Source organism: Cydia fagiglandana, chromosome 3 (assembly GCF_963556715.1).
Source record: "Cydia fagiglandana chromosome 3, ilCydFagi1.1, whole genome shotgun sequence".
NCBI lineage: Eukaryota > Metazoa > Arthropoda > Insecta > Lepidoptera > Tortricidae > Cydia > Cydia fagiglandana.
The window spans coordinates 3,776,416-3,788,343 of NC_085934.1; the positions used below are offsets into that span (position 1 = coordinate 3,776,416).

The following is an 11,928-nucleotide window of genomic DNA, read 5'->3' on the forward strand; positions in this document are numbered from 1 at the left end:
GTTAAATGTATTGGGTCCCATACATTTTACGATTTTTCTCTTTCCGCACAGACTCTATCGCTGCCGAACGTGTATGGATCCATTATATCTTCTTTATGATACCCATAACATTGCACAAGTTAATTAAAAAAAATATGCTTATAAAAAAAATCACCTTTAATTTCCTCAATAAATACAAATTCATAATCTAGTATTGTTCTCAAAAAGCGGACGACACTACGAATGACCAAATTTTTCAATTTATTTACCCTTTATCGAAGATTTTATGTGTATATCACTCCACGTTGTTCCAAGTTATTTTACGTACATATCCTTTCATGCACCTTCATATGTCGTTTCATAGTCCCACGCTGCGTAAACCTCTGGTCACACACCGCACACTTATGCGGCTTTTCTCCCGTATGTATCCTATGATGGTCCACTAACATCCGTTTATTAGAAAAGCTCTTCGGGCAAAACTTGCAGGCGAATGGCTTTTCCCCAGTATGTATCCTTTTGTGTATGACTAGAGACGAATGTGCTGCAAAAGTCTTGAGACATAAATCGCATTTGTGTAGGAGTTGTTTCCCTTCGTGTATCATGATGTGTTTGGCGAGGTTGCTTTTGTCGGTGAAGGGGTAGTTGCAGTGGTGACAGATGTAGCGGCGGTCGCTGTGGCGGCGCGCGGCGTGGGATGCGCAGGTCTTTTTGCTGAGAAACTTCTTGCCACAGTGTTGGCAGGTGTAGCGACGCTCGCGGTTTTCTATGTGCGTTTCTAGGTGAGCCTGAAAAGGTAGATGAGTTTGGAGAATATGATTACAGTATCTAGACTCAGGCGTAATATCGCCCATGTTTTATTTAATGAACCAGCAGGGATGTTAGATAGAACTAATGCAAGCACTGCTGGGATAGATCCATTTTAGTGATTGTTCGATGAACTTGGCGTCGTTTAATTGTGATTGCTTGCATAATAAAGACTGGATAGTATTTAAAACAATGCAATTTTAAAGATCTATCTTTTAAAATATAAATTAGGGAAGTTCATGCTGCTTTATTATTGAGTTACTGTCTTACCTTCAAAGTCAAATTACTTTTAAACCCCTTTCCACAAACGTCGCATATCCTAAGCTTCCTCTCCCCGTGGGTTGTGCAATGTATTGCCAGTGTGCGGGGGCTCTTGAAAACCTTGGAGCACAATTTGCAGGTCAGCTGGTCGAGGGACAGCCTCGTATGTTCACAGTCATTGTGCCGCTTCAAACCTCCCCAGGTTGTGAATGTTTTGTTGCACGGTGCACAGAATATTGAAGTCTGTAATGAAAATAATGTTGGTAAAGTTAGACCAAGAAAAGTCTGCAACAATTTTGCAATAATTTCATAGAATTTTGACGGTTAAAATAACACTTGCACTGAGTATCCCTTCAAAATCGTTGCAGACTTTTCTTGGTCTAACTCTACATTAGTTATTTAACATTGGTAAACATTCAAAATATAATATTAAACTTGTTCAGTGGCATAAATACAATTACACCAACCGAGCTGAGGCCTAGCTGGTCTAGTTAGGTATCTATGGTGTATTAACTTACTGTTTTTCCTTCATGCTCCAGCATGTGGGCTTCAAACCGCTCTTTAAAGCCAAACTTTTTGTAACACAATTCACATGTGAATTCAAACTTTTTTCTTGTCTTCTTTAACTTTGATACCGGCTTTGCATATTTCTTTCTAGTTTTTGTCTTATGATTTCTGAAATTAAAAAAAAACCTTTATTACTAGAATTATTGCAAATAGCCTGCATTATTAGGATTAATTTATATTTTTATAATTTTCTTACTTTGTTTTGTGTGTATAAACTGTTTCATGTCTATCTTCTTCATAAACATTGCACAAATCTGTTTCTATATCATCTGGAACAGTCATTTAAAATAATTATGTTTCAAACCATACATAATATTTATTTAAGTATAATAAGGGGCATTCCAGAAAAGTCGTGGATATGCAACACTTTTTTTTTTAAATTGTAATATCGTTGATAAGGCTAAGAAGCCGATATTTGACATGATATGATTAAATGTTAATATAGGTTTTTACAGGTTATTAAGGCAGCTGCCATATGCGTCAAGTCCCTTAAGTTCTAAAATCTAACAAAGTAGACTTTTTTTGGAATGCCCTTAAAATGTTACAAAAAAAAAGAACATATTAATAAATTAAATATACCCATATCAGCCAAATCTTCATTCTTGACAAATACATTACTTTCAAGGTTGTCTTCATATTCATTCCCTTCAAGTTCTGATTTCATATTAAGATAATTCTTGTTATCGGGGACACTTTTAATAAAAATATTGTATAATAAATTATCTGATTGTATACATAGCTTTTTAAACTCTGAAAATTTTGTGAGTAAACTATAACAACTGTTGCAAATTGATTTAGGAAGGGCATCTTGCTTTACCTAAAATAAAAGTATCAATTATGAAAAATGTATAAGTAAGTATAAAGTCTTCGTAAATATTTCATGAATAAATCATTAATGTTGTTGTCTTGAATACCAATAAAAAAAAGAAAATAAAAGTTGATTAACACAAACCTCAAGGGAAGTGCAAAACCAATAGACATCGGGTGAAATGTTTTCATATAAGAAGTATGTGAAGGATTCCGACGTCGATAGGCAAGCACGGCAGCTATTATTCAATTTCTCCATATTTAAGAGAACCAACCCAATTTAATTTATATATTTATCAATGGAATTTTTCACTATAAAATAAATAAACAAACTTCGGGACAGGACATATCAATTTACTCACATCACATTTGACATTCACTCAATCACTCAAAACAAAAATGATCTGAAATCTGAATGACTTGAATGAGACGAGTGAATGAAATCGACGACTTTGTACCACTGGAATATGAACTAGTGTTGTAGTAGACCAATACCGGTAACGGAGTGAATGTGAGGAGTTGTGAGGTACACACATTAAAGTGTGTGTTGTAAATACTAATATAATAAGAGCCAATAAAAAAATGTGTAGGCGAGGCGTTCCCCTCTGCCAAAAGTAGGAGACTGCCGCTCATACCGGTTATATAAAACTACTTAAAACTAGTAGCCGCGCGTCCCTAGCCGTATTCAGCCAATCTCATTGAGCCAGGGCTGCCAGATCGTATAATAGGCTACGAAATTCGTATAATGAAATTATTTTCGTATACATGTCGTATAGTTGGTCAATCGGTATAATTGGATACGAAAAAAAACACCGATGTTAAACTACTGTCAATGCTTCAAAAAACCGGGCAAGTGCGAGTCGGACTCGCGCACGAAGGGTTCCGTACCATAATGCAAAAAAAGAAACAAAAAAAAGTAAAAAAAAAACTACTGTTACACGATTACTGTTACTGTTATACGATTTAATGGAACGGCAACTACTTAAATACACGTCAACGCGGGCTATAACCGCGAAAAACCAAGTGCGCAAATTGCGGGCATCTTTCTCTGTCACTATTATTACGCTGTCATTGGAGTAAAAGAGAAATATCCCCGCAATTTGGGGGCTTACCGCAAAAACCGAAATTCACCAGTTATTAAAAAATCGATTTAAAATTATAGTTTTTTTTTGTACTCGTATAATGCAATCGAATTTCGTATAATTGCGGCCACAGGATCGCATAATCAAGATTTATGTACTGGCAGCCCTGCATTGAGCGTGGAATGACGGTGACGCAAAGAGATGGAATGACGTGAGCTAGAGATGCCGTGTTGCAGCGTGTTTTTGTGTAAAAAGAGATCAAACACGTCTAGTATAGAAAAGGATAACGTTACTTTTCATTTGTAAGTATCCTTCCCCCTGAATATTATCAAATAGTGCACTAAATTAGCAAAAAATTTAATACATATTGTCAATCTAAAAGTGTTGCCACTTAATGGTATGTACTTACTAGATCTACTTTAGTGTAATTTTTAAAGTTTATTGTTTTAATTTAAATTATTATTATGTATGTATATGTACACATTCAATATTAATATAGGTCTACACATATATTAACACAATTTTTTCAATCAAGTAAATGGTATTAACCATAAATAACATGAATAAAATTACACGAAATACATTTCTACTTAGATGATTAATGAATTAACGATATATGACTGTTTGCAAATTCATTTATTCCTTTATTTTCAACATTTATTTTTATTTAACATGTCATGTTTAAGATTGTACGGTCGGCACCTTTATTCCGTATAAGCTAGATTACCTATATGAGGATATAACCAACGGAGCCGCTATTAACAGGTGTTCCCCTCCGCCAAAAGTCCGCGGCCGCCGGTCAAGGAGGTTATATATAACTAGTTGCCATACGTCATACGCCATTCAGCAAACGTCAGTGTAAGCGGCACGATAGGAGTTGAAAATGCCGAATTGCAGCGTGTTTTCGTGCAAAATGAGATCGGAAACCTCTAGCGTACAAAAAGAACACGTGTCTTATCATATGTAAGTACTATTACATCTAAATGTTATCAAATAGTGCACTAACTTTGCAAAAAAACTAAAAAAACAGGAGGCCTCACGTATTTTTCTACAGTGAACGAAACTAAGAAATCTTCCTCATGAGTAGATAGTAAGAATAAGATTGTATTTTATTTATTTTAAGGTATTTACAGCTGTCACTTTCCATAAATAGGCACTTTTTTTATTACTCTGTATCACTGTACCAAAGTTAGTGATGGGATGGGACACCATAAAAACCAATATCGATAAAAACATTATCGATGTATTTTTATTTATTTTTCACACTTCCAAAAGATGATCTGACTAGCGACTACCAGGTTTACTTAGAACTGACGTCATCTCGTTCACGGACAGGGCTGTCTGTGTTTGTTCATGTACTTGTGTGAATATAGTTTATGGTAGTGTTTGATAATTTTGTCGTGTGTGTGTGTAGCGACGCTTGCAAAAAATGCATTAGTGTTAACATTATTTGTGTGCGTTATCTCGTCCCCCGCGCGGAAAACGGCAGAATTTTTCAGATAGAAAAATAGTGCGCATGGTGGCTCCATTGGGTATATCCTCTTAGGCCAGGCTAGATCCGTGGCCGACCGCCACGGTCGCTGGTGGAGTAGGGGATAAAAACTGAAACCGAAAACAACTGGTGTACTGGTGGCGATGGAAATATTATGGCCGTAGGTGTCAGCTAATCGTGAACCGCTACGTCATCTGACTCTGACAAACTGCATCGCTCTCTCAGTTATTATGTTATTGAATAGGCTTCAAATAACGGTATAGAAGCTTAATAGGCAGTTAGGCCAGTGCCGGATTTAGACATTTGCCGCCCGTAGGCTATGCCGATTTTGCCGCCCCTATCCGCCTCGCTTATAGGTTTTTTAAATTACTTTCCTATCAGAGGCGTTTAATTTTTTAGTACAACACACCATAGCCATATTAAAATGCATATAAGGTGACGTGGGCCGCGGGTTTATATGGGCCGTTTATATGGGCCGTTTTTGTCACTCAATGACGATGCGACCTCGTTATATTTGCCTGATCTGGTGTTATGGTGGGTACGGCTGGGTTTTTTGCCATTGAAAAACAAGGTGAGGCATTACTAATGCCTAAGCATTGGCAGTCAGGCTGGATATAGCTAAGGAGTTCGGTCGGGTCTGGCATCGAGTCTGTTCGAGGGACTATGCTATACGAATGGATCGCTAGCTTTTTGTCCGGTAGACGCATATGAGCCGTATAGTAGACGGCAACTGCTCCAATAGTGTGAACATTACCGCTGGCGTTTCACTAGGTTCTGTACTATTAATACTGCATATCAATGATAATCATTGCTATGCAGATTACAGATGACAGTAGTAGGGATACGTATTACACAGGCCGTGCTAATATCCCTCATTCTATGGTGCTGGAAAGTCATGAAAAGCTTGTATCTGATATCGAGAGCTCTATCCATCCTGAGTTCTGGCATAGGATCGGAACAATTTAGTGAGATTCAATACCACGAATACACAAGAATCGACGATGATCCCAAACTCACAATGTAGTCAGATGGTGATCAGATAGGTCACAAAAAATGTAGTTAGTTAAATGAAAACGCGAGCGTAGCGAGCGCGAAATTTTTTCGAGAATATAGTAGGTAGGTACATTTTTAGGGTTTCGTACTTCAAAAGGAAAAAAACGGAACCCAGCATTATACCACCAAGACAAGAATCGACAATACCATCCCAAACTTACAATGTGGTCAGATGGGTCACAAATAATATGTAGGTACATAAATGAAAACGCGAGCATAGCGAGCGCGAAATTTTTTCGAGAAAATAGTTAGGTGCCTACAATTTTAGGGTTCCATACTTCAAAAGGAAAAAAACGGAACCCTTATAGGATCACTTTGTTGTCCGACTGGCCGTCTGTCTGTCTCAATATAAAGGGTCTTGACATAACAGAGGGCGGCAAAATCGACAAATAATGCTTGTTATTTAAATTTTACAAATAAATTCTGGTCAACCCTATCTGAACGGCACGTACAATATTTTTTGACCCAAATTTGCCGCCCTAGGCTTCAGCCTACTCAGCCTAGTGGTAAATCCGGCACTGAGTTAGGCACTTATAGTTTGTTACTCTGGCACCGCTGAGGTTAGGTACTAGGAAAGTTAGTTAGTATTTTCATTTGGTTTCCGTACGGAATGACAGGTGGGAACTGGATGTCGCTCTACAAAATGCATAGCGCTGTGTCGCTTACACATGTCATTCGGTACAGAAAATTCCGAACGTATGCGGCCAGAAAGGTCTCGTAAGGCCTCATTAACGAGCGCTTTTACAACGCGCGTTAAAAAAGCGTTTGAATGACACAAATGGATACATGTGTATTTATTCGCACGATGGTGGTGGCGATTTTTATCAAACGTTGTAGGATTTTCGACTTTAAGCATTGGTCGTTAAATCGAATTTAGCGTGTGGACGGATCAAGCGCTTTTTTAACGCTCGTTAGAATGAGGCCTTAAACTTTTAGGAACTGCGCCTCTACCGCGAAAACCGAAATTCGCATATTGCGAGGATCTTTCTCTTTTTCTCATTAAGACGTAATTAGATTAGAGTGACAGAGAAAAATGCCCGCAATTGACGAACTTTGATTTTCACGGTTATAGGCCTGTAAACCCTTCGTTAATAATTTAAAAAAAAAGCTTCGTTAAAAAAGCGCTGGTGGCCTAGCGGTAAGAGCGTGCGATTTGCAATCTGGAGGTCGCGGGTTCAAACCCCGGCTCGTACCAATGAGTTTTTCGAAACTTATGTACGAAATATCATTTGCTATTTACCAGTCGCTTTTCGATGAAGGAAAACATCGTGAGGAAACCGGGCTAATCCCAATAACGCCTAGTTTATCCTCTGGGTTGGAAGGTCGCTTTCGTAAAACTAGTGCCTACGTCAAATCATGGGATTAGTTGTCAAGCGGACCCCAGGCTCCCATGCGCTGTGGCAGAATGCCGGGATAACGCGAGGAAGAAGAAGAAACCCTTCGTTAATATATATTTTTTTAGGGTTCCGTACCCAAAGGGTAAAACGGGACCCTATTACTAAGACTTCGCTGTCCGTCCGTCCGTCCGTCCGTCCGTCCGTCCGTCCGTCCGTCCGTCTGTCACCAGGCTGTATCTCACGAACCGTGATAGCTAGACAGTTGAAATTTTCACAGATGATGTATTTCTGTTGCCGCTATAACAACAAATACTAAAAACAGAATAAAATAAAGATTTAAATGGGGCTCCCATACAACAAACGTGATTTTTGACCAAAGTTAAGCAACGTCGGGAGGGGTCAGTACTTGGATGGGTGACCGTTTTCTTTTTGCATTTTTCCCGTTTTTTTTTTGCTTTATGGTACGGAACCCTTCGTGCGCGAGTCCGACTCGCACTTGCCCGGTTTTTATTTAATTTAATATGTTATACTTATTATTTATTTTACAGATTTCCAAAAGTACCAGTGATTCGGGATGCCTGGATGAAAGCTTGTGCAAAGCATGTTTCATGGACTCCTAAACGAACTAGCACAATTTGCTCACAGCATTTTGAACCCTCCTGTTTTATAATACAAGCTCATAACAAAAGGAAATTGAAAGAGTGTGCCGTGCCAACTCTGAAATTGCCAAAGGTGAAACTTATTAATTACTTATTAGTTTTTGCCCGTGTCTTTGTCTACGTTGAACTGTACGTACAACTATACTTAACCCTTAAATGCATAGTGTTGCCAAATGTCTACAAACCATTAGACAGCTCACAGATTTTAAAAAAAGGCTTACGTTCTTGAACGCACCTTTATACCAAGCGTTAAGTAGTAGGGTAATGATTTAAGGGTTAAATTTACGCAATATTTTTAATTTATAAAAATTACATTCTTTTTAAGACGAAAAGTCGGAAAGCTTGGAAAAATCCAGAAGTTGGTTTAGTATGTGATTTTGAATGGTGTTTTCGGGGTTTGTAATTGTTTTATATTTAAAAACTTTATCATAGGTATATCACAAATAGTGTACCTTGCTAATGGTAGTAAAAAAAATCATATATATATTACTGAAAATTACATATTTACATAAATATGATTTAGCCAATTCAACTTCTAACACTGATTTCGCATATTCATTTTGGGCATAAAGAAAAAAATTATGTATTTAAGGGTTAAGCATAGACTTATCTCGCTTTTGAGGTACCTAATGCAAATGAATTTACCTAGTCCAAAGGAAAATTTGGAAGCTTGTTCATAAAATGAGGAAGCCAACTAACCTTATTTATTATTATTAACTTATAGACTTTAAAGAGTTTAAAGTATGAATACATTTTTAAAGAAATTGATTTCGAGTATTTTAATGCACTGTTTAAGAAGAATTTATGGATAACTATTGATTTATTTTATCAGGTTGAACGTTCTGAAGAATCAACACCAGGAACGTTTATACATATTAAGATTGAAACAGTCGAAAATTCTCTACCGCCTACTCAAGAATGCATAATGATTAAAGATCAGCCCCATATGTCACAGTCGGAAAATCACAACCCACATTTATGTGACTCACCGAAAACGATAAAGTTAAGAAAGATTATACTGATGAAAAATAAAAAAATAAAAAGACTTCAATCACAAATTAGATATTTAAAGAAAAAAGTTGACGAAATGCAAGAAGTATTTAATGAGTTGACTGAAAAATCGATAATTAATAAAGAAAATCGTCTAGCTCAAGATAAAAATGGCGTTGAGGAAAAAGAGAAAAGTACACCAATATTAGAATAAATAACTTCTATAAAAATAATGGATATAATATATTTGCAAACGTAAAGGCTGCAATAACTGTAACGCTGTATTTCCAAATAAACTATTTCATAAAAGTTGTTTTTTTGTTCACTGTTTCTTGTTTAATGCCATTTCCAAAAATATTTACTGTGTAAAAATGACCTGCCTGTAAATTTACCACGAAACACGAAAATATAAATTTTGCTATTTGCCTCTCTATTCCTCTTATGGCTCCTCTACACGATGGGCCAACGCCGGCCACTCCAAGGGACGCATTTATGCGTTAGAGAGACCAAGTGATATTGCTATCTCATTCTACCGCATGGCTGCGTCTCTTGGAGTGGCCGGCGTTGGCCCATCGTGTAGAGGAGCCATTACGTATTCGAGCAATAGAGGCAGAAAACGAAATTTAGGTTTACGTATTTCTTTCGCGGTAGGCCCCCAAACCGAGATTCGGACGAGTCTAGTCATCCATGTTGAAAAAAAATGTTACTATCCTTTTATAGTACCTTTTTAATAAGTACGTAACATGGCATTTCAAGTTGTATTTATCAGACCACTCGATATTATGCCATTCTAAATCAGCTTGCAAGATTGGTCCTATCCTAAATAAATAGACAAACTAACACACTAACAATACAAAAACCGGGCAAGTGCGAGGCGGACTCGCGCACGAAGGGTTCCGTACCATAATGCAAAAAAAAAAAACAAAAAAAAGCAAAAAGAAAACGGTCACCCATCCAAGTACTGACCCCTCCCGACGTTGCTTAACTTTGGTCAAAAATCACGTTTGTTATATGGGAGCCCCATTTAAATCTTTATTTTACTCTGTTTTTAGTATTTGTTGTTATAGCGGCAACAGAAATACATCATCTGTGAAAATTTCAACTGTCTAGCTATCACGGTTCGTGAGATACAGCCTGGTGACAGACGGACGGACGGACGGACAGCGAAGTCTTAGTAATAGGGTCCCGTTTTACCCTTTGGGTACGGAACCCTAAAAAAACAAGTTAGTGAAATGCTGGTACAAAAACTTGATATTTAACTATTATTATAATTTGAAAAATAATAAAACAAAAATATCGATATGTATATTTTTATCGACTCGTTCCTCGCACTATACTTCGTTTTTTAGCATTAGAAAGAAGTTAAGATCAGCGATCTTGACATGTCTTTTACATTTTAATTACATTACAATTTACATTTTAAACTTCAAAATTCTATGAAATTATAATGTATAAATAACACTTGCACTGCGTGGGCTATCAAAATCGCTAATAGTTCGCGTATTTTCATCGGTTGGTTTAATCATGTTTAATGCTCTAACTAAGCATCCATGGGGCGTCAAATAAAACGAATCACTATTTTAAAATCATGTACATAACAGTAAATTGAATTATGATAAGAAATATGTGAGAAATATATATGTACAACATGCATGATCAATGATCATTAACCAAAAATACTAAGCAACTTTAAAAATAAATAGGTCCATGTGCTTTGTTCTAGAGGTAGTGTGCGTGTGTAGCGACCACCATCTTTATCCTCCTTATCATTATTATTTGAATGGCCGTCTTCATCACTGTTACTGCCTTGGTCATTCTCATGGTCGTTATTTTTGACAGGAGAGCTTTCTTCGCTTTTATTATTCTCCTTTTCATTGTTGTCTAAATGGCTGTCTCCATCACTGTTACTTCCTTTGTCATCATCATCGTTATTTTTAACAGGAGAGCTTTCTTCGCTTTTATTATTCTCCTTTTCATTGTTGTCTAAATGGCTGTCTCCATCACTGTTACTTCCTTTGTCATCATCATCGTTATTTTTAACAGGAGAGCTTTCTTCGCTTTTATTATTCTCCTTTTCATTGTTGTCTAAATTGCCGTCTCCATCACTGTTGTTTTCTTGGTCACCGTTATGATCGTTATTTTTAACAGATGTTGCTACAGTTTCACCTGAGTCATTGTTGTTCGCAGTTTTGCCTTCGGTTCCATCTTTGACTTCGGAATCTTCATTGTCCGCGGATCGTCGGTGCCTGCCTTTACCGACTGAACTTGGACCGCGTTTGTCTCCTTCATGACCATGGTTTCCCTTACCGCGTGAATTGTCACGTCTTTGCCTGACAGCATCTTTATTATCCTTTTCATTACTTACTGAATCATGGCTGTCTTCATCGCTCTTACTATCTTGATCACCATCATGGTCACTATTTTTATCAGGAGAGCTTTCTTTGCTTTCACTTGAATCACTATTGTTATTATCATTGTCTTTGTCTTTGGAGTGTTTTTCATTATCTTCAGATCGTCGGTGCCTTTTACCATCTGAATTTGGACCGTGTTCGTCTCCTCCATGACCATGGTTTCCTTCACCGCGTGAATTGTCACGTCTTTGCCGGACAGTATCGTTTTTCTCCTTTTCATTACTTACTGAATCATGACTGTCTTCATCGCTCTTACTATCTTGGTCACCATCATGGTCACTTTTTTTATCAGGAGAGCTATCTTTGCTGTCACTTGAATCACTATTGTTATTATCATTGTCTTTGTCTTTGGAGTGTTTTTCATTATCTTCAGATCGTCGGTGTCTTTTACCACCTGAATTTGTACCGCGTTTGTCTCCTTCATGACCATGGTTTCCTTTACCGCCTGAATGGTCACGTCTCTGCCTGACAGCATCTTTATTATCC

General features: G+C 37.3%; 2 protein-coding genes across 2 annotated transcripts; one reads left to right on the forward strand and one right to left on the reverse strand.

The window, feature by feature from the left end:
- Window positions 1-138: 138 nt before the first annotated feature.
- On the reverse strand, window positions 139-2,791 carry LOC134679850 (zinc finger protein OZF-like). Its single transcript, XM_063538762.1, has 6 exons — window positions 2,564-2,791; window positions 2,191-2,428; window positions 1,808-1,880; window positions 1,563-1,719; window positions 1,054-1,287; window positions 139-764 (listed from the first exon to the last, which is right to left on the reverse strand). Exons 1-6 carry the CDS (start codon window positions 2,675-2,677, stop codon window positions 300-302), a joined length of 1,281 nt encoding a protein of 426 aa, XP_063394832.1. The 5' UTR covers window positions 2,678-2,791; the 3' UTR covers window positions 139-299.
- An 884-nt stretch (window positions 2,792-3,675) lies between these two features.
- LOC134679860 (THAP domain-containing protein 1-like) lies at window positions 3,676-9,332 on the forward strand. Its single transcript, XM_063538772.1, has 3 exons — window positions 3,676-3,802; window positions 7,931-8,114; window positions 8,874-9,332. The coding sequence occupies exons 1-3, from the start codon at window positions 3,723-3,725 to the stop codon at window positions 9,243-9,245; spliced, it is 636 nt and encodes a 211-aa protein (XP_063394842.1). The 5' UTR covers window positions 3,676-3,722; the 3' UTR covers window positions 9,246-9,332.
- Window positions 9,333-11,928: the final 2,596 nt, after the last annotated feature.